Below are 26,581 nucleotides of genomic sequence, written 5' to 3' on the forward strand. Positions count from 1 at the left end.
GCCCCTCCCGTTGCGGAGCACAGGCTCCGGACGCGCAGGCTCAGCGGCCATGGCTCACGGGCCCAGCCGCTCCGCGGCATGTGGGATCCTCCCAGAACGGGGCGCGAACCCGGTTCCCCTGCATCGGCAGGCGGACGCGCAACCACTGCGCCACCAGGGAAGCCCTACTTGCTTCTTTAATCAAAGCATGGGTGAGCAGCAGAAGCAAGAGAACCCAAGTGCACACAGGCATCTGGAGAAGGGTTTTGCAGCTGACTGCGTACACAATAAAAACCACTTTTAGGGAACTGACCTTCAAAGTGGAATAAAAGGGCCAGAAGGACAGACTGCATATGGGAATGGTTGAGTCCGCTGTCAACATGAAACAGTGTGAGCTGAAAGCTAAATGTTCCTGCTGCTGCTTGGATATTGGGAACAGCCCCACTGATGTGTTACGCCCCAAGCAGACAGAGGGCAGACTTTCCCAAGACACGGCCTAGATTCTGAGACCTTAGACCATCCAGCTTCCTTCAGCCTCTTATTCTTTATTTCATGGACCCAAATAGCCTCTAAATAAATATAGAATATTCTATTCTATATTTGGAGCATTTAAGCATCAGGTGTAATCAAATAATTCAATTTAATATTTTTTATTGAGAACCTCCTGTAGAAAAGATATTGTGCCAGCAGCCTGGGAAGTTAAAAGATAATTCCTATCTCTGAAGTTTTGTCTGAGCAAAGAACATGACAGGAAATAAGACAGAAGAGTCAAAAGTCGTAAGAGATGTTTAAAATAAAATAGAAAAAAGTTCATAGGATTCAGAAGGAGAAACTCTATACAGTTGAAATGATCAGGAAAGATGTCAAGAAGTAGTAGTGTCTGATGATGTGTGAAGAATGAGTGTGATTTGAGGTACAAAGGAGGGAGGAGAAATTACTCTAGATGGAGAGCCGGCCCGGCAAAGGTGTGGAAGCTGGCTGGCAAGGGCAGGTGATCTAATTTGCTTAAACATAGAATACCTGGGAGAGACTCCTGAGTATTTGAGCCTGGAAAGGTAGGTAGGGGCTATATTATAAAAGAACTTAAATATTAGTTAGAGAAATTTTACTTAGTTTTGTTGAAAATGGGGAGAGATTGATGTCTAAGTAGAGGGATGACATGATTGGATGATCAGATGGGATCTTTGGATACACCCCCAATACAATTAGAGTTACAGTTCCTAAGCCCTCCTATTTCAATAAATAAACCTTTTTTTTTTTCCAAAAAGGAGGTCCTATATACCCAGAAGTTTGGAATATTAAGCTACCTCAATATTTAACCATAACTCAGAGTTCACTTTTTTCTTCATAGAAGATAACCTCTTAGATCCCTGTGTACCTTTCTTCATAGCAGTCATTAGTGTATGATTATACACTTATTTATGTGACTATGTAGTTAATGAATCTCCCCCCACTAAGATTATAAGCTCCACGACAGCAGGTGTGGTATATTTGGCCCTCGTGGTATTCTTAATGCATATCACAGTGCCTGGCATGTACAAGTAACACCACGAATGTTTCAAATGCATGCAGAAAAGCATGAATGCACAGATGCAGAAAAACACAAAAGCATGAAAGAATTAGTTAACAATAGCTTTGGGGGCCTATGTTGTTGCATCATTTGAACCATTGCTCTGCAATTGGTTGTCTAATTCAACTAGACACTAGGCATGCATGGAAACACTGGAAAGGGGAATTTCTTGGTAGACATAAATTGTAAACATTGGCAAACTATGATAGGGCAACTTGTCTCACAGTAAATGCTGATTGAATCCCAGAGCAGATGGACGTTCCTCCTGATGCCGCTGTGGGTAAGCTTCTGGTAAGTGTGTCTCTTTCAGTGGCACTCTTTATCAGTACAAGTTCACTGTTTACATAGGCAGCACTGTCAAATGTCACCATCCCAACCCAGGACCCTTGCTCAACGATCTGCAGAAGGAAAAGTTTGCCTGCTTGATTCAGTCGTTTAAGGCGGTCACCAATCTGAATGGAGAAGCAGAAGAAAAGCAGTCAGGTTGGGTTGAGATGGGCAGACTAAAAACAGAACAGGCTAGAGGGAATTTGGAAGTGGCTGCCTCAATGTAGAGTAAATGACAATAAGCTTACTCAAGGCATATCCTTCTATGGAGGAAAATTTCTCCCTTATATATTTAGTAGTATCTTTGGATAGGATTATTTTGTATAAATAGCCCTAAAAGATAAAGCTGGATTTGGCTTTAGTTCAATCATTAGTTCAATACTCTAGTAATAGTTCTATAAACCTACATACGGTCAGTGAAACATAAAAAATGTTAATTCTATATAATTCATCAGATCTTTGCTCACAAATTGAAGGCTAATTTAATTCGGCAAATGAGACACTTGATGCTGAATTTTTGTAGAATAAAGTTGAGGTGTGGGCAATTCTGATGGAAATGTTATTCTTGTAACTGTTCTGACCCTTGGGGTTGTGTTTATTCCCAGCCAGCTCCAAGTTGTGGTCCAGATCATATCATATACAGATGTGAGACTACCATCCAGAAGACCAAGACTCAATGAACGTACCGTCATGCTTCCAGACTTATCAAGGACTAAACACACAATTCTTTGTCCGATCTGCAACAATGAGAAGGTGGGCTTGGGTGGCTGTGTTGTCATAGGAGTGGTTTTCTTAAAGTCCTCTGAATCTTGGATCACCTCCCATGTGCTTCGGAGATTGCATTTTTTGTTTTGCTGGTTTGGGGCTTTTTTATTGTGGTTTTTTTCTGTACAGAATTCAACCACCTGAAATTGTCAATAAAATGATATAGATAACAGTAAACTACTTGTTAAAATCTTTAATAATTTGATTAAAATATTGTAAATGTAGATTTACATTTATGTGCCCTCCTCCCCAGACTACCTTGTTATGCCATAACCTTGGCTCAATCCCACAATCACTGCAGAGCACTGCTGGGGCAAATCATAGAGATAATTCAGAGTTTCTATCTCAAAACAAGTCTTTGACCTCAGTGGACTTTTAGCGCTCCTCAGAAATCATCTATTTACCTGCTCTTGGCTTCCCTCCTACTTCTCAAATTTGCCATTTCAAGCAATCGCCACTATCTTTAAGCCACCTACATCTCAACATTTCTCTCCTGGTACCATTTTCTCTCTCCATCCTTTTACTTCCTGCTCACTTCCTTACTTCCCAGTGACTTACAAACACCTTGCGTTCCAACTTTCAACACCCAACATTCCAGCTCTCTCCAAAATCCACTTGGATGTCCCATAGGATCCTTAAACTTCAGGTTTTCATAATAGAACTCATCACCTTTCCTCTGACTCTGCTCCTCCCCATCACCAAGTATTTCCTAACTTGGTGTCACCACTATCTATTCAGTCACCTAAATAGGAAACTGAGAGTTTTCCTACCTTCTTCCCTCTATGAAATAATAAGATCAATACATTTCTCTCTCTCTCTCCAGTTCATCATCTTTTCTCCTTTACCAATGGAATCTCCATCATTCAAGCCCTCATGGTCCCTCCCTCAGACTATCTGACTTTTCCATCTTGCTCCCTCTTTAATTGGTCCACTCCACAGCTGCCAGGTACATATTCCTTCTTATTCCTGTACTTAAGATCCTTCTGTGGCTCATTATTGCTCACACACTACAATCCAGACTACTTCATATAGGTAATAGCAATCTCCATGATTTGGATTTTCACTTTACTCACCATCTTTGCTCTGGCCATGCATTCCAAGTCTCTAATTTCCCCCACTGTAGCCTATAAGTGCTCAAACTTGCCAGACTGTTTTATATCTCTGTGTCTTTGCTCATGATTCCCACTTTGTCAAGGAGTTCTTCCTCTGTCTTCTGCATTGTGAACTCTACCTTCATGTTTCAGCCAAAAGGTTATTTTCAAAATGTTTTCTCATTTCATACCTTTCCCCTAAAGAATTTCCACTCAACCTTGTGGCCTCACAGTACCCTATAAGAAATTTCAATAAGGCTCCTTTAACATTGTAGTGCACTTATTGGGATGAAAATCCATCTATGACAGAACCCTGTCTCATTAAATTTGCTTGCTCAAAACTTAGCCCTATGTCTGATACACAAAAAAAGCTCAATATGTTTGTTGTTTTTTTAGTAACCTTTACCAATCTGTATGTCAGTGTTTCTTTAAATCTACAAAATGGCAGTAGTTGTTATGCAAGAATTATATGAGAACGTATGCAATAAGGACAATACTAACACAGCCAATAAATGATAGTGTCTTCCCCTTTCTTAAGTTTATATCCCTAGCATTTGGGAGTTAAAAAAGAGGTACAGTATACAAAGAAGGTATAACCTAGTTCCTCCTCTCAGTGATTTTACAGTATTATCATTCAATTAAAAATCCTAAATATCTGGGAGTCAAGTAATTCAGAAAGTAATCATTAGCTGTAAAATACTTATTTTTCTCTTTATTTGCATTTTTCAGATTGTCTTGGTAGTGTTTCCGTATTATCATTATAGCTACTTTTTAGGAAGGGAACCTGGAAAACTTTTGTGTAAACCCCAAGCAGAGGCTCCCAAACCTGACTGTGCATCAAATTTAACTGTGGTTAATTTAAAACAATCTCAGAGAGACCTTCAAGATGGCAGAGGATTAAGACGTGGAGATCACCTTCCTCCCCACAAATACATCAGAAATACATCTACATGTGGAACAACTCCTACAGAACACCTATTGAATGCTGGCAGAAGACCTCAGACTTCCCAAAAGGCAAGAAACTCCTCACGTACCTGGGTAGGGAAAAAAAAAAAACAAAAAACAAAAAACCCAGAGATAACAGAATAGGGACAGGACCTACACCTCTGGGAGGGAGCTGTGAAGGAGGAAAAGTTTCCACACACTAGGAAGCCCCTTCGCGGGCAGAGACTGCAGGTGGTGGAGGCGGGGAGCTTCAGAGCCACGGAGGACAGCACAGCAACAGGGGTGTGGTGGGCAAAGCGGAGAGATTTCCGCACGGACGATCAGTGCCAACCAGCACTCACCATCCTGAGAGGCTTGTCTGCTCACCCACTGGGGCAGGTGAGGTCTGGGAGCTGAGTCTCCAGCTTCAGCTAACCAGGCGGGATTCCAGGAAAAACTTTGGACCTGCCTAAGAGGCAAGAGTCCATTGTTTCAGGGTGTGCGAGGAGAGGGGATTCAGAGCACTGCCTAAACGAGCTCCAGAGATGCGCACAAGCCACAGCTATCAGCGCCGACCCCAGAGACAGGCATGAAACGCTAAGGCTGCTGCTACAGACATCAAGAAACCTGTGTGCAAGCACAGGTCACTATCCACACCTCCCCTCCCGGGAGGCTGTGCAGCCTACCACTGCCAGGGTCCCATGATCCAGGGACAACTTCCCCAGGAGAACACATGGCGTGCCTCAGGCTGTTGCAACATTATGCTGGCCTCTGCCACCCCAGGCTTGCACCGCATTCCATACCCCTCCCTCCCCCTCGGCCTGAGTGAGCCAGAGGCCCCTAATCAGCCACTACTTTAACCCTCTCCTGTCTGGGCGAAGAACAGATGCCCTCCGGCGACCTACACACAGAGGCGGGGCTGAAACCAAAGCTGAACCCCAGGAGCTGTGCGAACAAAGAAGAGAAAGGGAAAATTCTCCCAGCAGCATCAGGAGCAGCGGATTAAATCTCCACAATCAACTTGATGTACCCTGAATCTCTGGAATACCTGAATAGACAACAAATCATTCCAAAATTGAGGCAGTGGACTTTGGGAGCAACTGTAGACTTGGGATTTGCTTCTGCATCTAATTTGTTTCTGGTTTTATGTTTATCTTAGTTTAGTATTTATAGTTTATTATCATTGGTAGATTTGTTTGATTTGGTTGCTCTCTTCCTTTTTTTTAATATATATAGATATATATATTTTTTCTTTTTCTCTTTTTCTGAGTGTGTATGTCTATGCTTCTTTGTGTGATTTTGTCTGTATAGATTTGCTTTTACCATTTGTTCTAGCGTTCTCTCTGTCTGTTTTTTGTTTGTTTGTTTTTGTATAGTTTTTAGCACTTGTCTTTGGTGGATTTGTTTTTTGGCTTGGTGGCTGTCTTCTTTCTTTCATTCTTTTTTAATATTTTTAATTTCTTTATTTTTCATAATTAAAAAAATGTTTTTATTTTAATAATTTTATTTTACTTATTTCTTTTTTTTCTTTCTTTCTTTCTTTTTTTCTCCCTTTTCTTCTGAGCCATGTGGCTGACAGGGGCTTGGTGCTCTGGCTGGGTGTCAGGCATGTGTCTGTGAGGTGGCAGGGCTGAGTTCAGAACATTTGTCCACCAGAGACCTCCTGGCTCCACATAACATCAAACAGCGAAAGCTCTCCCAGAGATCTCCCTCTCAACGCTAAGACCCAGCTCCATTAAACGACCAGCAAACTACAGTGCTGGATACCCTATGCCAAACAACTAGCAAGACAGGAACACAACCCCACCCATTAGCAGAGAGGCCACCTAAAATCATAGTAAGGTCACAGACACCCCAAAACACACCACAGGATGTGGTCCTGCCCACCAGAAAGACAAGATCCAGCCTCATCCACCAGAACACAGGCACTAGTCCCCTCTACCAGGAAGCCTACACAACCCACTGTACCAACCTTAGCCACTGGTGGCAAACACCAAAAACACCAGGAACTATGAACCTGCAGCCTGAAAAAAGGAGAACCCAAACACAGTTAGTTAAGCAAAATGAGAAGACAGAGAAACACAGCAGATGAAGGAGCAAGGTAAAAATTCACTAGACCAAACAAATGAAGAGGAAATAGGCAGTCTACCTGAAAAAGAATTCAGAGTAATGATAATAAAGATGATCAGAGGAACAGATAAGTGACCTGGAAGATAAAATAGAATAAAGAAAGAACAGAGCAGAAAAAAGAAAAAAGAATGAAAAAAATTGAGGACAGTCTCAGAGACCTCTGGCACAACATTAAATGCACCAACATTCGAATTATAGGGGTCCCAGAAGAAGAAGAGGAAGAGATAGGGACTGAGAAAATAATTGAAAAACACAAGAGGAAAAAAAGACCCACAAAAACAAACCCAAAACAATTAAGAAAATGGTAATAGGAACATACATATTGATAACAACCTTAAATGTAAATGGATTAAATGCTCTAACCAAAAGACATAAACTGGCTGAATGGATACAAAAACAAATCTTCCCTAATATGGGAAAGGAAATAGTCAATCAAGTCCAGGAAATGCAGAAAGTTCCATACAGGATAAATCCAAGGAGAAACACACCGAGACACATATGAATCAAACTACAAAAAATTAAATACAAAGAAAAAATATTAAAAGTAGCAAGGGAAAAACAACAAATAAAATACAAGGGAATCCCCATAAGGCTAACAGCTGATCTTTAGCAGAAACTGTGCAAGCCAGAAAGGAGTGGCAGGACCTATTTAAAGTGATGAAACGGAAAATCCTACAACCAAGATTACTCTACCCGCAAGGATCTCATTCAGATTTGATGGAGAAATTTAATCTTTACAGACAAGCAAAAGCTAAGAGAATTCAGCACCACCAAACCAGCATTACAACAAATGCTAAAGGAACTTCTCTAGGCAGGAAACACAAGAGAAGGAAAAGACCTACAATAACAAACCAAAGCAATTAAGAAAATGGTAATAGGAACATACATATTGATAACAACCTTAAATGTAAATGGATTAAATGCTCTAACCAAAAGACATAAACTGGCTGAATGGATACAAAAACAAATCCCGTATATATGCTGTCTACAAGAGACCCACTTCAGACCTAGGGACACATACAGACTGAAAGTGAGGGGATGGAGAAAGATATTCCATGCAAATGGAAATCAAAAGAGAGCTGGAATAGCAATTCTCATATCAGACAACACAGACCTTAAAATAAAGACTATCACAAGAGACAAAGAAAGACACTACATAATGATCAAGGGATCAATCCAAGGAGAAGATATAACAATTGTAAATATTTATGCACCCAACATAGGAGCACCTCAATTCATAAGGCAAATGCTAACAGCCATAAAAGGGAAATTGACAGTAATATAATCATAGTAGGGGACTTTAGTACCCCACTTTCACCAATGGACAGATCATCCAAAATGAAAATAAATAAGGAAACATAATCTTTAAATGAAACATTAAACAAGGTAGACTTAATTGATATTTATAGGATATACCATCCAAAAACAACAGAATACACTTTCTTCTCTTGTGCTCATGGAATATTCTGCAGGGTAGATCATATATTGGGTCATAAATTAAGCCTTGGCAAATTTAAGAATATTAAAATCATATCAAGTATCTTTTCCAACCACAATGCTATGAGACTAGATATCAATTGCAGGAAAAAATCTGTAAAAAATGCAAACACATGGAGGCTAAACAATACATTACTAAATAACCAAGAGATCACTAAGGAAATCAAACAGGAAATCAAAAAATACCTAGAAACAAGTGACAATGGAAGCACGACAACCCAAAACCTGTGGGACACAGCAAAAGCAGTTCTAAGAGGGAAGTTTATAGCAATACACTCCTACGTCAAGAAACAAGAAACATCTCAAATAAACAACCTAACCTTACACCTAAAGCAATTAGAGAAAGAAGAACAAAAAACCCCCAAAGTTAGCAGAAGGAAAGAAATCATAAAGATCATGTCAGAAATAAATGAAAAAGAAATGAAGTAAATGATAGCAAAGATCAGAAAAACTATAAGCTGGTTCTTTGAGAAGATAAACAAAATTCATAAACCATTAGCCAGACTCATCAAGAATAAAAAGAGAGAAGATTCAAATTAATAGAATTAGAAATGAAAAAGGAAAAGTAACAACTGACACTGCAGAAATACAAAAGACCATGAGAGATTACCACAAGCAACTATATGCCAATAAAACCGACAACCTGTAAGAAATGGACAAATTCTTAGAAAAGCACCACCTTCTCAGACTGAATCAGGAAGAAATAGAAATATAAACAGTCCAATCACAAGCACTGAAATTGAGACTGTGATTAAAATCTTCCAACAAACAAAAGCCCAGGAGCAGATGGCTTCACAGGCAAATTCTATCAAACATTTAGAGAAGAACTAACACCTATCCTTCTCAAACTCTTCTAAAATATAGCAGAGGGAGGAACACTCTCTAACTCATTCTACAAGGCCACCATCATCCTGATACCAAAACCAGACAATGATGTCACAAAAGAAGAAAACTACAGGCCAATATCACTGATGAACATAGGTGCAAAAATGCTCAACAAAATACTAGCAAACAGAATCCAACAGCACATTAAAAGGGTCATACACCATGATCAAGTGGGGTTTATCCCAGGAATGCAAGGATTCTTCAATATATGCAAATCAATCAATGTGATAGACCATATTAACAAATTGAAGGAGAAAAACCATCTGTTCATCTCAATAGATGCAAAAAAGCTTTCGACAAAATTCAACACCCATTTATGGTAAAAACCCTCCAGAAAGTAGGCATAGAGGGAAGTGTCCATCGACAGATGAATGGATAAAGAACATGGGGCACATATATACAATGGAGTATTACTCAGCCATAAAAAGAAACGAAATTGAGTTATTTGTAGTGAGGTGGATGGACCTAGAGTCTGTAATACAGAGTGAAGTAAGTCAGAAAGAGAAAAACAAATACTGTATGCTAACACATATATATGGAATCTAAAAATTTTTTTTTAAAATGGTTCTGAAGAACCTAGGGGCAGGACAGGAATAAAGACACAGACGTAGAGAATGGACTTAAGGACACGGGGAGGGGGAAGGGTAAGGTGGGATGAAGTGAGAGAGTGGCATGGACATATATATACTACCTAATCTAAAACAGATAGCTATGGGAAGCAGCCGCATAGCACAGGGAGATCCGCTCAGTGCTTTGTGACCACCTAAAGGGGTGGGATAGGGAGGGGGGGAGGGAGATGTAAGAGGGAGGAGATATGGGGATATATGTATATGTATAGTTGATTCACTTTTCACTTTGTTATAAAGCAGAAACTAACACACCACTGTAAAGCAATTATACTCCAATAAAGATGTTAAAAAAAAATCTGGTCCCCCTCTTGGAAGTTTCTGAATTATCCTGGAAATAGACTGCAAAGCCAGACTGAAGGATGGCCCTAGTGAACCATGATGTATCACATTTTTTAAACTTATGCTATATTGTTATAGACAGACTCTTGCAATTTACTTCACTCTTACTCCGAAAGGAAAACATAATTTTATGAAAGAGACTGGAAGATAAGAGGTGCTCCCCACTAAAGTAATTTAACTGATGCATTTATCTTAGTTTGTGCAAATTTGCTGATGTATATGTTTGACATTAATAAAGATAATTTGTCAAGTTTATTTTATGACTAGTTGGTCATTTAAAAAATCATTGAGAAATGCAGTCTCCAACTTACAATGGTTCAACTTATGATTTTTTGACTTTATTGTGGTGCAAAAGCAATACACATTCGATAGAAACCATACCCCGAATTTTGAATTTTGATCTTTTCCTGGGCTAGTGGTATGTGGTATGATACTCTCTGGTGATACTGGCTATCGGCAGCAAGCCAAACATTGCTTCTAGTCAACCACAGGATCATGAGGGTAAATAACCAATATACGCACAACCATTCTGTTTTTCACTTCTGTACAGTATTTAATAAATTACATGACATATTCAACACTTTATTATACAATAGACTCTGTGTTAGATGATTTTGCCCAACTAAAAACTAATATAAGTGTTCTGAGCACGTGTAAGGCAGGCTAGGCTAAGCTATGATGTTTCGTAGGTGAGGTATAGTAAATGCATTTTCAACTTGAGATATTTTCAACTTACAATGGGCTGGAGGAAGATCTGTATTTTAAAACTACTTAAAGCTATTAAAACTATGTACAAACTCCCTAAAGTCACCAACACTCTTAAAAAGATAGAAAATTTTAGTTAACAACCAAAAGCAAATATGCAGGCCAAAAAGAGATCTCTGAAAGTTAAATTAAAGGCTACTGATCATTGTTCTTATTACTAATAAAAAGAAGTGCCTGTTCCCCCTGAATAAATTTCTTGTTTAACTAATTCTTGTGCTTATCTGCCTTTAAGGATATTTGAAGTAGTTCTAAGCCCTTAAACTAAAAGCTAGTGGGAGGGAGATGATGGAGGAGCAAAAAATAGACCTCAGGAAGGGGTCTGAGGAATATAGGACTTTATCCCTGATTTTGTTCTCCCGGCTTGTCCCACAGAGATCAGCTGCTCACTGATGACTTCCTAACATTTGACACTTTCTTGCAGCATCTGGGATAAAAACCTCACTAAATTCATAAGTGTCAAGAAAAAAGAAAAACAAAAGGAACAAGGCACTTACAGAATGAATACTTTGTGAATACATTATGGAAGCCTTCTCAGTCTGAACTTCATCAGGTATGAACTCACATCCTTTTTCGTACAGTCCTGTTACTCTGTCGGATTTGCATGATTGGGTGACACAGCTTCCTCCTTGACACTTCTGTAGTACATTTTTACCAGTAATAGTTGCCGAACATCTGAAAATATGTTAAGGTTAGATGTTTAGGTGTAGGTGATATAATTTAGAAGTGTTGGACTCTGTGGTCAGGTTCTACAGATGGCTTTGTCTACGATTTCCTTTCATAATTCAAGAAATAAATACATCCCCTTAAATAGCAAAATTATTAAGTTCTCATTAGAGTAATTTCTGTTTGCCAGAAAGTATCTGAGGGGTTCCCAAAATGATATCAGAATGTGTTTCTATGCAGCAGAAAAGCTAAGGCTGGCTTACAGCTACTGTTAAGAATTAATAAGGATCAAAGTCCTAAGGCACTTCCTAATCTAGTCCCCTCGTCCCTGGAAAATCAGGAGCCCTCTTTTGTTTACCTTAAAAATTTTGCTGACATTTTTTGTTTGTTTGTTTTGATCTAACTAGTTTACGTCATACAGTTTTTGCATAGTTCTTGTGTGTTCATAGGTATATTAGATTTTTCTTTACATGCTTATGACTTTTGTCACTATTATAAATGGAGTACTTTTCACCCACATCTTATTTTATGAGTATATAAATAATATATGAACACTATAGGAAATTTGGAAAATAGCAAAAAAGTATAAAGAAGAAAAAAAAATCATGTCCCACTGTCAGAGATAAACTACTGTTAGCATATTGAAGCATTTCCTTCTCTATGTATAAGCATAACATTGTACGTATAGCTTTGCTTCTTGATCTTAAAAAACTTAGTATTTTAGTACATTTAAATTGTATTGTTATAATTCATAATATTCTTTCAAAATGTGATTTTAATAATTTCATATTTTGATACTACAACATGAATTTAGCCTAATTTACTTCATTTTCCCCACCCAGAATTTTTTCAGTGCTAAAAATAAAACTTCCATGAATAAATAAAATGTCACATAAAATTTTGACTCTGTTTCCAAGTTTGCTGCATGACTGACTCCCAGAATAAATGATCAGACCCAGAAGTTTGAACATTTTAAAGCCTGTTGATAGAGCTCATTCTATCATTTCCTTTAAAATGGATTGTTAAACATGAAATTACTGGAGCAAGAAATAGAAAAAATTTTTAGAGATTTGATATGTGTCACCAAATTGCTTTCCAGAAAAGGTATGCTGGTTTATTCCTCTAATAACCATCTATGGGAGCACTCATCCCACTGACAGTCACTTACTAGGTAATAAACGATTCTCATCTTTGTCAAATTTGCACCTCTTTGATTACTAGTAAGTCTGAACAGTTTTACATTTTTACTGGCCATTTTTATTTCTTCCTTTGTAAATTATTCTTCTCCTGCGTCTATTTTTCTATTAGGGTGTTATTGTTTTCCTACTGGTTTTCAAAAGTTCTTTATGTGTTATAATACTAAGTTTTTAAAAGCCTGTTTTTTGTAATTTTTGCAAATATCTTTTTCTGTTTCTTATTTTTTAATTTAGTTTATGTTTGACTTATATGCAACAAAATTTTTAATTTATATTTAGCCAAATTTATTATTCTTTTAGTTATGTCTTTTTCCAATTCTTGAATGTATAGAAAGACCTTCACCATATAGGAGTTTGATATGTATTAATGTTCTTCTTCATAGTTTTCATTATGGTTTTATTTTTTATATTTAATGAGTCTATCCAATTGAAAGAGAGTCTGTTAATTTTTCCCCCCATGTAGTTAAAAATTGTCCTGACATCTTAAGAAATATTGTCTTTCCTTGTAGATTTATAATTCTAGCTGTATTAAATAGTACATTATTGTGTAAGTGTCTGTCAGTTCACATTGTTTTAATTAATGTAGCTTTATTGTATATTTAAAATTCAATGAGAAAAATTTCCTTTATACCTATTCTTTTTTGAAAATGTTCTCAGGTACTATCTACTGAATAAACTCTGGGACTTTAAAATGAGGCAAAAATAGAAATACTTTTGATTAGAGTTTTATAAAACCTATATATTAATTGGGGTTGGATTTACATATTCCACAAATTGAAAATCTCTCATTTAATTTTGATTTTCTTTTAAATTCTTTAGAAGGATTTTATGCTATGGTTTTCTTCAAATATAACTTTCACATTTCTTAGAGTTTTCTTCAAATATCTCTGGTTGCCTTATTGACTTCCCTTATCAATTTTAATTTCAATTTTTTCCCTCAGGCTTTCTAAGTGGACCATATATCATCTGCCTAGAAGCAATTTTCTCTCTCCCTTTCTAGTAGCCCCCCCTCTTTTAACCTCCCCAACATGTTATATTGCATTGGCTACAACTTTCTAAACAAGATTAGATAACTGCTAACAGTGCCCACTCTTATCTTATTCCTGGGAATGTCTAGTGATTCCCTATTAAATATGAGGTACGCAGTGGCTTTCAATTAATGTTCTGCATCATATTAAGGAAGCCTTCTATTGTGGGCAGTACTGTCATTTTTATAATTGTTTCTAGGCCTTAAAAGTAATTTAAAAATTTGGTAGATAAGCAATAAATGCTATTTGTATGTTATACTAAGATTTATTGTTAAGAGGACATGGTAATCATGTCAGTTTTGCAAATGTTATCTGTGGAAGGATGAACATGCTATATATGTAGATATTTCTGGAATATCCCTAGGAAGGAATAGGTACTAGTCAGCTTTTCTCTCAAGGGGCTATACAGTGTCTGTCTGGAAGCTTAGCAAGAAGTGGGAAAGGCAGATGTCAGGGCTGAATGGCATCCGTGGGCTGAGATTTGAGACATCCATCCAACATATGATCACGTCAGGGGAGTGGCCCTGGGGAGTGGTCTCAGTGGTGCGGAGGGAACAAGCCAATCAGATAGACTGTGTATGGCTCTGGGAGGCACTTAGTGTCTTTTTATACCTAAAGTGACATAAGAGTGAGGGAAAATGTCATGGTAGTGGACCAAGCTGACAGAGTTTGAATGTAATAAAGAAAGGGGAAAATGGAGAGCGGTAATGCTCCTGTGGGAGAAAGGGGAAGCCAAGGCTGAGCTCTGAGCCCAGTGCAGCTTCCCTTGGAAACTGTGCTGAATAAAGACAGTAACCAAAGCTGAGTGTGTCTCTTTAAACAGCTTTCAGGGGAGTAGAACTGGAAGCAAAAGTGAAGAGGCGTGTTGTGCCAGCTCTAGTCTTTAAAAAGAGGTGGTTGTTTTTAACTGAGGCATAAATGTGCAAGCTTATCAAATTCCTTTTCAGAATCTGTTGGAATAATCATTTAATTTTCTTTTTTTACTTGATATACTATATTAATTACTTACCTAATATCATAGCATTTTCAGACTTCTGGAAGACATCCTTCTTGGCCTTAGTGTGTTTGTTATTCCCTTAATTATGCCAGGTGTAACTTACTATCCTTTTATTTAAAAACTTTTTAGAAAGCTGTATCTACAGAATTCTTTTTCATGCTATCTGTCAGGTTTTAGTATCTGAATTATGCTAGCTCTCTAAAATAAATTGGGAAGTTCCCTTTTACGTTTGTACTAAAGCAGTTTGTTCCCTGAAACTTTTGATTGCAAGAACTCACCCATAAAATCACAGCAGCAGAGGTACTTTCTAAGTGCTCAGTTTGCTTCCTTTTGACACCATACAAGGTTTTATTCAAATTGGGAGAAGTTTTCTGTTTTGTTCTAATATTTGGACTGTCTTCCAGCTAAATTACACACTCTCCCAGGCTCATTCAAACTGACATAGCTCACACAGATAGTATCCTACCCTCAAGGCACTGAAGCTTTGTTTATGTCACTGATTATGATACAGGAAGATGGAGATACTGAATGTAGCACCTGTGGATTTCTTCTAGTTGTACACACACACACAAAGAGGCAAATGATTTGTAGCTGCAGAGTAGAGAATTCAACTAATTAAGACACTTGTAAAGGGAACAAAAGTAGTAGTTTTATGGGAATCTCAAAAAGATGGCACTAAGAGTGAGAGATAGAAAATAAGACAAAAGACTGACATTTTTAAAGTAATCAATTCAAGACGAAATTGTTTGCAATTTAAAATAGTTTGTGAAAATTTAATAAAAATATACATACATTACTGGGTTTTTTCTTTTATTGGATAAGTAGAATTTCTGGTCATTATCATACTCATTAAATACTCCCCATCGTAGATGAGCCCATTCATGGACAAATACCCTTCCTGTGAAAAAGTATTTTAAACACCTGATTACAATAAGAATGGTAAAATTACCCTCTTAAACTAAGAGAAAGTAATTCTTCTGAATGGTATTATGCTTTGCTATGTTTTTTTTTAATTAAAGGTTCGATTTCCTTAGAAGGAACAATCTGATACGACAATTGCACATTTCTGTAAAATATGACTATTTATTTTGGATTATCAAATGTCAAATAGGCACCTAGTAAGTGCAAGGCAGCTATTCATACAATGATAAAACAATTGCCCTGTCCTCACATAGCTCACGGTCTAGCAGATGACACACATCATTTTAGATAACTGTAATCCTTAGGGGTGCAAGTGTAATGATGGAGGTCAGCACAGGCCGACCTTTAGGGCAGCCAGGGCAGCATCCCCAATAGGTCCTTCTCCCTAATGACTCATATGTGGACAAACCTCAAGCCCTGCCTACTCCACATCTGCCTTTTTTTTCTTTGACCTATTCTCATCTTTCCAATCTCATTGCCAGTTACTTCTGAACTACTGCCACACTCACTCAACTGGCCTCCATGTCTCCAGTCTTCAATGACTCTGCTATGGTGCTCAGGGTTGAGTCCATCTTTTCAACATGCGTACAAGGTCCCTGATGATTCAGGCCCTATCCCTCTCTGCAGCCATATTTCTTGCTCTTCTCCACCCACTTCCAAAACTCCATAATGACAATGGATTCTTGAACTCCTTTTACTTTCTAGAGCCACATCATGCTCTTGCTCATCTCTGGTCATTTTAACATATTTTTCCTTGGCTTGGAATACTCTCTCCCTATCTCTGACTGAATAACTCCTACTCTTCTTTCAAAATTAGGCTTATATCCACCTAGAAGCCTTCTCTGACATCCTCAAACTAGTCCAGGTACCCCTCCTTATCACTTTCATTATATTCCATTATGGCGTTTATCGTGCTATATTGTCATTGCTTCTTACTTGCCAGTCTCTCACTACAGACTCTTGTCTCCATGAGAACAGGTACCATGACTTCTTCACTGTCATGTCTTGGCACATACTGTCTAGAACTTAATAGATACTTAGTGAGTATTTGTTAAATTTGGATGAATGTTAGTGACTTATGTACAGCTCAGTTTTTCTGGAATGTAAATTCCTAGGTAGACTGAATTTGGAAGGTTAAGTGAGGAGGTGCATGTTAAGTAACCCTAGCATCTCACATTAAGGATTTTAGATTGTTCTCAGTGCTAAGGAACAACTGAGGGCCTCTTAAAGGTAAGGGAAGATTGTGAAGTAGCAGGCGTGGAGTCATAGTACAGAAAGGAGAGAGTATAAAGGAATGACATTGTATATGGTGACCTTGATGGCTGGAGTGGGCCCAGGAGTGGGTTGGATCAGCTAAGTAAATCAGTTCAACACATATTTATTGAGCTATACATTGGCAATTTTCTGTTCGTGTTATGGAGGTGTTGTAAAAGAACAACAAAGAGATGTGTTTGTTGGACACTTCTTTCTGATAAGGCCTGTAAAAGTGCTCTAGGGTATTTGGGGGTGGGGCATGCAGGCACCAAGCGCTATTTTGTTTGCTTGTTTGTTTTCTCTGCCTTGCCTATTTAAATGAAGAAAATTAAATTTGTTCTAATCTTTTCAAAATGGTAAAGAAACCTAGTACAAGTTATTAGTTAACCTAATTAGTTAATACTAATCACACTTGATTATACTTGGAAAGTACGTATTATATATACTTCATTGCTGGTTTCTTTTCATCTTTTCTGCAAAGATTGCTCTATTTGGTTCATATGGGAATGCTAAATGATATTTTGTGTTGGAAAATTTGATTTTTTCTTTAGTCACGTATTTTTGAGAGCGGAACAGCAAGGATATTCTGTCTGATACTCAAAGTGAGGTCCAAGGTCAGGCAGTATCAGCATCACCTGGGAGCTTGATAAAATGCAGATTCTTGAGTCCTACCCCACACCTACTGAATCAGAATCATTTTAACAATCCGTTTATAGTATGAACGCACACTGAAGTCTGAAAACGTTATGCACCTCTGCCATCTGGTAGCCACTACCTGAATTGCAGGCAGGAGGTATAATTTGTTCAGGTGTCTCCCCACAGAGCAATAGAAACCCAAAATTACATATTAAACTATTTTAGAGTTATTATCTGATACTAATCTGAAAATTAAAAATATTATATTTACACACATATATATATACAGAATATGAAGAAAATAAATTTCTGAGAAATGCACTATTTGGAATCTGTTTTACATGAAAGAAACATACTATAATAGTCTATTTTATGTTCTTACTCAGAAAGATAATGCTATTGTTGATCCATTTGCAACACAAAATTATTAAATTATGAGAAATATAGCAGAATATTTCATCTCTACCCATACCTTGTGATCCATATTGAAGCAACTTTTTTCCTGCTAGGAACCCGGGAGTCAGATAAATTTTATTACCCTTTTCTCCACACTTTCCCATATGCTCAGTATAGGGTCCATCATTACCTGTTGGATTAGGTTCAGCAACCAGAACATCAGCCTAAAATTTAAGAAAAAGTTTTCGTCATTACAAAATTTCAGCAAATGAATTGACCTTACTTCACACTAGCATATTTTGAAACAATTTTATTTGATTCTAGAATATTTTGATGAAAAAAATCTGAGTCATAAAAGAAAACCAAATTTGAAAAAAGAACTTGATATTCTCACATTTTTGTAGGTCTCAAGTTTGGGTTTCACATATTCAGGTTTTGTGTTCCAATTTTGAGGAATCAAAATGGCAACATTTTTGAAATAGAATCTTTTTTCTGTAGCTTCAAACAGATATGGAGATGCCTCGGTCACCATATCCTGGTCGGGGGAGGGGGGAACATAAACAAGACCATTTAATGACAGAAAAAAAAGATGAAATCACCAATTATTCAAATTTACATCTGTATCTCACATTTCCAAAAACTAGCTATTTATCAAGCTTGGAAGAGGAGATTATTTTGTTAATAATAATAGCTAGCCTTTTTTGAGATTTTTTACCACATGCTGTGTCGCAGTGTAATGGTTGACAGTGAAGACTCCAGAAGCAGACACTAATCCCAGCTGCACCACTTATGGTGGGACATCAGAAATTTCCTTGAGGGAGTTCCCTGGCAGTCCAGTGGTTAGGACTTGGTGCTTTCACTGCTGGGGCCTGGGTTCGATCCCTGGTTGGGGAACTAGAATCCCACAAGCCTCGTGGCGTGGCCAAAAAAAAAGAAAGAAATTTCCTTGAGCCCTCCTGAGCCTCAGTTTCCCCATTTATAAAATGGAAAATATTACAGTGACCCACTCATAAGGTTGTTGTGAGGATCAAATGAAGTCAAGAAAGCATTTGGAACCATGTTTACTTAGCACACGTGCTTATCAAATATTAGCTCTTAGTTTCATTTTATATGATCCTTTGAGGATCAGTGAACCTTTAAGGGAGAAACTGAGAACTAGAGATTATTAGTCTCAATATCTCACACCAAGTAGTAGTGGAGAGAAACTCAAATTAAAATGAATACAACTTCAACACCTGCTGACTTCTGTAATAATTTGGGAGCTAACTAAATGTTATGATAGTATTTGTTTTTAGTATAGTACTAAGTGTTAGATATAAGGAAGTGGCATAAGTATATAATCTCTTTTCAAATTATGTCTAAATTTATTTCTCTAAATTATAGTAGTGTTAAATTATAAATGCCTCTGCAGATTCACTGAGATGCATCATGACAAGATAGTATTGATAGAAAGGGTATTACAAGATATTTATTATAGAAAGGGAAATTGGGTCTATTAGGGCTGAAAATCATTGAGAAACACAAAAGTGGGTGTAGACAGAGGGAAGAAGAGGACTGAAGACTGAGCTCCAGGAGCCCCAGTATTCAGAAGTGGGAAGAGGAAGAGCCAGCAAAGGAAACTCAGAAGGAGCTGCTGAGGCACAGGAAGGAAATCAGAAGGCATATGGTGAGCGTGTTTCAGGAAGGAGAGAGTGATCATCCGAGTTGAATGCTGCTGAGCAATCAAGGAAGATGAGGACTCAGAACTGAGCAATGAATTTGGCAACCTGAGTAAACCATTTTGTGGAATGGAGACAACAGCTCCATATGAGTGAATTCAAGAGGGTGGGAGGTGAGGAAGCAGAGGCAGTGAAAACAGACAGCGGGTCAAGAAGTTTTTCTACAAATTAAAAGGGAATTGAGAAATGAAGCAGTAGATGAAGGAAGACTACAGGGCAAGGGAGTTTGTTTATTTTTTTAATGGGAACTATTATATGTATATGCTAATGGAAAAAAAAAAAACCTGATAATGCAAGAGAAAAAAGGGATCATTGCTGGAGGAAAGTCCTTGCTGGAATAGACCAGAGTGACTAGGCTCCGATGTCTAGGAGGTTGGCCTTAGGAGCAGAAACAGTTCATCACTGTATGGGGAAATAATACTTGGGTACTGATGCAGGGGTGAATCCTGCTCTGTTACTTGCTAATGGGTTAAACTTGCAGAATTTATTTTGTCTCTCTGAGCTTCAGTTTCCAACCTTTCACATGGTGATAATAATGGTTGCCTTGCTAGTTTTATAAAAGCTCTCCAAATGATTTGCATCTCCTTCCAAAAAAAACCATATTTTAAACAATTGCTAGGAGAATTTAACATTGTATGATTTTTTTTAATAAAAATACTGAGCCAATATCACCAGGAAGTTGAAGAGTAGGTATAAAACTTCCTATGTTAGAGTATTATGTTACAATTTGACTTGTGAAATGTAAATTTTCAGTGTCTTCTAGGAAGACGACTAAGCAGCATGAAATGTCTTCTATGTTTTAACAGAAACATTAATAATGAATCTTTGCTTTGGCATCTGTTCCATATTTTGAGAAAGCGACCTCATATCCAAAAAGACACTTAAGCTTTTGAGGTTTGAAGAATGTTGAGGATGAAGTTTATAGGATGGGCTGGTAATTCCTTAAGGATGGGGATAGTATATTGTTCACCACTAGATTCCTGGTACCTGACATAATGTAAATGCTCTGTAAATATTTGTTGGATTAAGGAACAAATGAATGAGTGAAGAGGTTATAATGAGGGGCAAACTGTCCAGGAGTGCCAAGACCGAAGATGCCTGGGCTCCCATACATTGAGGAGGCCCCAAACGACTCCTGTTGTTTTTCTTTCTTGTGTGATGTGTGTGTGTGTGTGAGAGAGAGAGAAAGAGAGAGAGAGAGAGAGAGAGTGCTTCTCCCTGATTCTCACTCCCTCATCTTATGCAATACTGATGAGAGTGTAGTCCCCCTGGATGGAACTGCTGCAGCGCCACCCGCCGGTATTGTAGGTGGAGAGACGCTCGGACTGCCCTGCTGAAGCAAGTACAATATTTAAGAGCTGACTTAGAGGTTTCTGCTCACGCAAGGACACCCGGGGCAGAGTCTCCCCAGAAAGCAGAGACTGGGGGATGACCAGGAAAGTGGCAAAACCCACAGTGAGGTCCCTTGACTGCAGGTCTGGAACATCAAATAGGGACTTGCTTTTATTAACTACTCAGTTAGGGACTCTGAGCACGCTATTGCCCTTAAAAGTGCTCCTGTGACAAAGAAACGTGGAAACCAACCTCTCTCATACCCAACTCACTTAGGGCTCATACCAAAAAACCAATTTAATAATTGTAGGGAGAAATATATTTCTCAGGAGGAACCCCCTAAAGAGAGTGAGGTGAAGGTCCTTTTGCTTTTGCTCTAAAGCATCATAGAAATACAAATTACCATTGTCCTTAGAGATGCTAATGTGCTCCTTCCCACATGTCCCTGAGCACCACTGACTGTCCAGCCAGAGACAGAAACATACTGGTCACATTTTCCTCCAACACTTTCCTGGTCTCTTGCTCCAAGTGGCTATTTCATTTTTTTCTGATGCCATTCCTAAGTTTAGAAGCAATCAAAGACTCACCCAAGTTTTCTGATTGTTAAGAAATTTCAGAAGGCATGAATTTCCCTTTCACTGATGGCAGTAATATCTGATGGTCTTCTGGTTTAAGCAGGTGAACTTCCTCTCCCCCTCAACTGCTGTACTTTTCCAGCCCCAAACTCCTCTTGGTGGTAGAGATGGTTCTCTCCCCAAACTCCATCTTTCTGGGTTTGCTCCTGTTCAGAGCAAGGAACCTTTCGAGGAGACCCTTGGGGCCCTTGCACTATTAACTTCTGAGCTCACACTCAGGAACTTTGCCCAGAAACAAGTCTCAGTCCCTTTGGCTTGGTGAGGAATGATGAGCCCTTTCTATCTAGGATTAAAAGTAGGCCTGGGGACTGATGACTTGCCTACCATTTATTGAGCACTTACTGTGTACCAGGCACTCTGCATGCATTTTTAAAGTTTTCCTAAGTTTTTGAGATAGTTTTAGACTTAACAGATAACATGCAAAACATGTAGAGTTCCCATATACCTTTCACCTAGCTTCCCTTTTATGCATGCATTGTTAATCCTCACAAAGCCCTGTGAGGAAGATACTTATTATTATCCCCATTTTATAGACCAGTACTTTTGTTCATTATGCAGTACCACCTCTGGGTGTGCTACAGCCACTTTCCAGGGTGGTCTTTTATAAGACATTTCCCTCTTATTCTTTGCTGTTGTACAAAACCTCTCTAATCCCTCTATTTTACAACAGTTAGATGCCTCTCCCTGGACAGGAAGAGTCCTCTTCCCTAATTTTTCCTTCCCCTACAGAAAAAGCAACAAGTGAAGTGAGGCTGCTCAGCAGCCCCGAGAGGACAATTTGCACTGGGGCTGGGAAAATGCAGGGTTTCCTCACACTGTAAGGGTCAGGCTTGTTCTTAAGTCAGAGATTTGCATCTTGGACTCCTATATTAGAATTGCAGAGAAGCAGGTTACAATTAGGAGGATAAAAGGAGACTCTGATATGAGCCAGTGGTAAAATCAGGCAAAGGAATTACCCTCTGCGCATCTCACAATATCTGCCAAATGTAGTTGGCTCTGCCTTCGTTGCAGAACTAAATAATTTTCAATGAAATCATTTATTAAGTGCCAAAAATATATCAAGCTCTGAATTATGTGCATTGCATTTATTATCTCATCTCTCAGAAGAATCATAATGGTTGTGTTATTATTTCCATTTTATAGCTGAAGAAATGAAGACACAGGTATAAAAAAAAATTTGCCAGTGTCACGCAGCTGGAATTAGAGAACTCACGTTTCCTCTATCACAATATTATGCTTAATTTTTCAAAAAAGAATGGATAATTACCATTTAGGACTTACCTTTATTTGTTGAATGAGTGTTTCATCTTCTGGCACATTAGGGTCAACTGCAATGACAATGCCTTCATAGCCATTATTATTCAGCTGAATGAGTGAATCACTCAGGGCCCCTTCCAGAAGGTGAAGGACCAAGATGAAAACCGAATTCTTAAATGACCCCATTGTTGTACATCTCCCTTTGAGTTCTCTCTTTGGAAAATGTTAGTTATGGAGGCATCTTTCCTTACCCCTATATATATGGATATATAAATGCACATTTTTCCAAGTTATCAGAGGTGGTTTATCACAGGACTTTAACCCCTTGACCCCAAATTGTTTCACTGTTGGATTTGTCACCACTATGAGGAATGATAACTATAGCTATCATTATGATAACTATAATTTCATCTCAAATTTTGTGTACTTTTAAATATTGTATTTTGAAAGGAATATTAGCCTTGCCTTCACCTTTGCCATTTCCTGGGAACAAGGGTGGGGAGCCACATCTGGTTTCCTGGAAGGACTCACAGCTGACAAGCAGCTTTGCCATTGAAAGATGTTTACTTCTTACAAATGTTTGTCCAGCCAGGGACACTGACCCACCCAACCCCACCCTCTAACCCCTGCCTGCCCAGTGGAGGCCTGACTGTTCTGCATATTCAGTACACATTCATTAAGTATAAACTGTATATCCTGTTATCCCTCATGGTGGTCTTTATTTTTATCGTCTTCGATCTTTATGTAACCTCACCACCTCTCGTTACTCCCTTAGACAATCTACTTGCACCAAAACATTAGCAAGCCACATTAGATATCATTGAATATTCTATAATGAAAAGATAAAATTTATATCTCACTGTGCAAGGGAAACTCCTTCAAGTTTCCTCATCAAACCTCTATTTCACTATTCCATAGCTTCTACTGCCCAGTAAAATTCAAATTAGCATTCAATTATTTTACTGAAATTAAATGTCTCTCAGAACATGAATTGTGGACTGCCAGCTACTGCATAGATTCTTTTAAGTTTGCCAAATCTCAGATGAAAACTCAAATTGGTCTACCAATTCAAATTGGTCCTATATTCAAATTACTTGAAATATCCCTTCATCCCATAACTTCATTTGATCTTCACACAGTGGTAAGCATCAGTTTCATCTTGTCTGTCTTTGACACTCACTCATAAAAATTAAATTGGTACTTGTTGCTAATAATTAGTACTTATTGCTTAAGTATGTAATCTTTAATCAATGAAAAGTGAAGCGTTGGAATAGAGTGGAAGTACTCAATGATAAAATAGTTGTCCAGATAATCTAAATATACTTTTATATAAAAATAATTTATTCAATTCTTATTGAATAAATGTATGCATTTATTATACATATGTCATAAAAAATTTTACATTTTAAAATATCTTATACCCCCCCCCACTATATGTGTCTCTCCTGGGTTCCCTAGAAAAGAGAGCCTAAGACAAGCTTATGTGAAAATGATTTGCAAGCTTAATCCCAGAACAGTGAGAGTGAGAAGAAGGGGAAATGATTCAGGGAAGCCTGGGAAGCAATGAAAGGTGCTTACTAAACTGGCTCTGGAATAGTAAACAGACCCAGCAGGCCACCCTGCAGGTGCACCTGCCCTGCTTTCTGGGATGTCTCCTAATGGGCTATAGGAGGAAGGAAAAGTGTTTGGCTCCTTCTCATCTCCTACAAGTGATCTCCTGCAGGTGATCACCCTTCTGGCTGTGTCACCCAGCCCATTCAGCAGCTGCTTAGAAGGAAAATCCTATGCCCTGTGGTGTATAAAGAGCCAAAGATTCCAGGTGGTGCCTGTTGACTTCTGGCAGTAGAACCACTTGGGCCTACAAGGAGTAGGTAGTGACTGAGGAGGAGCAAGTGCCCATTGGGTCAGGTGGACAGGTGGGGCCAAACAACCCTAAGGAGATTCAATAAGATGAGTCCAATACAATTTACTTCTTGAACTGCTCAGATCCACTCACGTCCTTTCGTTCTATCTAGCTCCAGTATTATAAGTTAAGGCTGGAACTGGGGGCAAGGGCACAAGCTGTCTCACTTTTTCACTGAGAGAGGGTACAAGCCCTCTCATAGAATCATTCATAGAATCTCCTTCGAAGTGCTGGCCAATTGCAATCTCCTAAAATACCCAAAGCGACAGAGTTATTGAAATAAATCACAGTGCCTGCTGCTATAGCTGGTCTCAAGGCCATTATAGATATGTATTATCTCCTTCCTTCATCACCAATTTCCCTCATTTTTAGCCAGCATTTTGACTGATCTGTGTTTGTTTGGTTTTTTTTGCCTGTTGGTATAACCCAACCTTTCCTTACTGAGGGGTCTGAGCCTTTAGTTGCCTTGCCCTTGCTGGGCTGTGGCTGGTGCAGGTGCCTATGACAGGGGTCACTGGTATGACAGATCCAGATTAGGTGCCTCCTCATATTTTGCATGGCCTTCCCTGCTGGCTGGGCCTTGGCTGCTCCCTCAATGGAGAGTCCTTGCTGCTGCCTTGGTTGCCTCATCTCCTAACACCATTGGCTCTTTTTTTTTTTCTTTTTTTTCTTTTCAGTATGTGGGCCTCTCACTGTTGTGGCCTCTCCCGTTGCGGAGCACAGGCTCCGGACGCGCAGGCTCAGTGGCCATGGCTCATGGGCCCAGCCGCTCCGCGGCATGTGGGATCTTCCCGGACCGGGGCACGAACCCGTGTCCCCTGCATCAGCAGGCGGATTCTCAACCACTGCGCCACCAGGGAAGCCCACCACTGGCTCTTTGCTTCCCCAGCGAGAGGGCGGAGTTTAGTATGGCCTCCACTGGACAGGGTGTGGTGGCAGCCCCACTCTCCCTGGTGCCCAAGTTCAGCCTAAACAGATTCACAGAGGCTTTGGCTCACATAAAGCATCACCCCATGGCACCTGGGATCCGAGTTTGTCAGAGGCCGTGCAGATGGGCCAAATGACACAAACCAGATGTGCAGGGAGTTAACACCCCGAGAGACAAACTTTCACCAAAGTTTGTAATCCAACATTCCAGAAGTCTTTGCTGTGTTCCCTTCTAGTCAAAAACCTCCAAACAGTAATTGCGATACTGACCTCCATCGCCACGCTGATTAATTTTACCTGTTTGTGTACTTTACATAAACAGAAATATAAGTATGCCCTCTTGTGTTGGGCTACTTTCACATAACATTTTCTGCATGAAATTCAGCCATGTTGTTGTGTGTAGCAGTAATATGTTCTTTTTCCATTGTATTTCTTTGCAAAAATATACCACAATTTACTTACTGCTTTTGATGAACATTTGGATTATTTCCTGTTTGGGGCTATTTTAAATAACACTGTCATAGACATAAGCATTGACTTCAGTTGGGTACATACCAAGAGTGGAATTGCTGGGTCACGGGGTATATGTATGTCTAGCCATAGTCGATCGGCCAAATACTTTTCAAAATTGTTGTATTGATCCACATTTCTACCAGTACAGGGTACTGCTGCTCTTTACAATTTTATCCACTCTGGGTGGGGTATAATCATATAGTACTGTGATTTTTTTTTTTTTTTTTGCGGTATGCGGGCCTCTCATTGTTGTGGCCTCTCACGTTGCAGAGCACAGGCTCCGGACGCGTAGGCTCAGTGGCCA

At 38.9% G+C, this 26,581-nt stretch overlaps 2 protein-coding genes across 10 annotated transcripts in view; one reads left to right on the plus strand and one right to left on the minus strand.

Annotated features, from left to right (window-relative positions):
- CLCA1 (chloride channel accessory 1) overlaps window positions 1–23,170 on the minus strand; it is a 43,229-nt gene extending 20,059 nt beyond the window's left edge. Inside the window, exons 1-7 of the mRNA XM_007115971.2 lie at window positions 22,959–23,170; window positions 18,387–18,527; window positions 18,069–18,216; window positions 15,578–15,683; window positions 11,396–11,573; window positions 2,563–2,781; window positions 1,774–2,001 (exon numbers count right to left, since the gene is read on the minus strand). Of these exons, the coding sequence (XP_007116033.1) occupies window positions 1,774–2,001; window positions 2,563–2,781; window positions 11,396–11,573; window positions 15,578–15,683; window positions 18,069–18,216; window positions 18,387–18,527; window positions 22,959–23,120 (1,182 nt within the window). The 5' untranslated portion in view covers window positions 23,121–23,170. The remainder of the gene's footprint in view (window positions 1–1,773; window positions 2,002–2,562; window positions 2,782–11,395; window positions 11,574–15,577; window positions 15,684–18,068; window positions 18,217–18,386; window positions 18,528–22,958) is intronic.
- The window catches only part of ODF2L (outer dense fiber of sperm tails 2 like), a 138,090-nt gene continuing 114,051 nt past the window's right edge, over window positions 2,543–26,581 (plus strand). For all 9 annotated transcript variants that reach the window (XM_028489184.2, XM_028489185.2, XM_055084494.1 and 6 more), the window contains exons 1-2: window positions 2,543–2,629; window positions 11,323–11,451. The gene's annotated coding sequence lies outside the window, so the exon portion shown is untranslated. The remainder of the gene's footprint in view (window positions 2,630–11,322; window positions 11,452–26,581) is intronic.

The sequence above is a fragment of the Physeter macrocephalus genome, chromosome 4, assembly GCF_002837175.3.
Source record: "Physeter macrocephalus isolate SW-GA chromosome 4, ASM283717v5, whole genome shotgun sequence".
Classification (NCBI taxonomy): Eukaryota; Metazoa; Chordata; class Mammalia; order Artiodactyla; family Physeteridae; genus Physeter; species Physeter macrocephalus.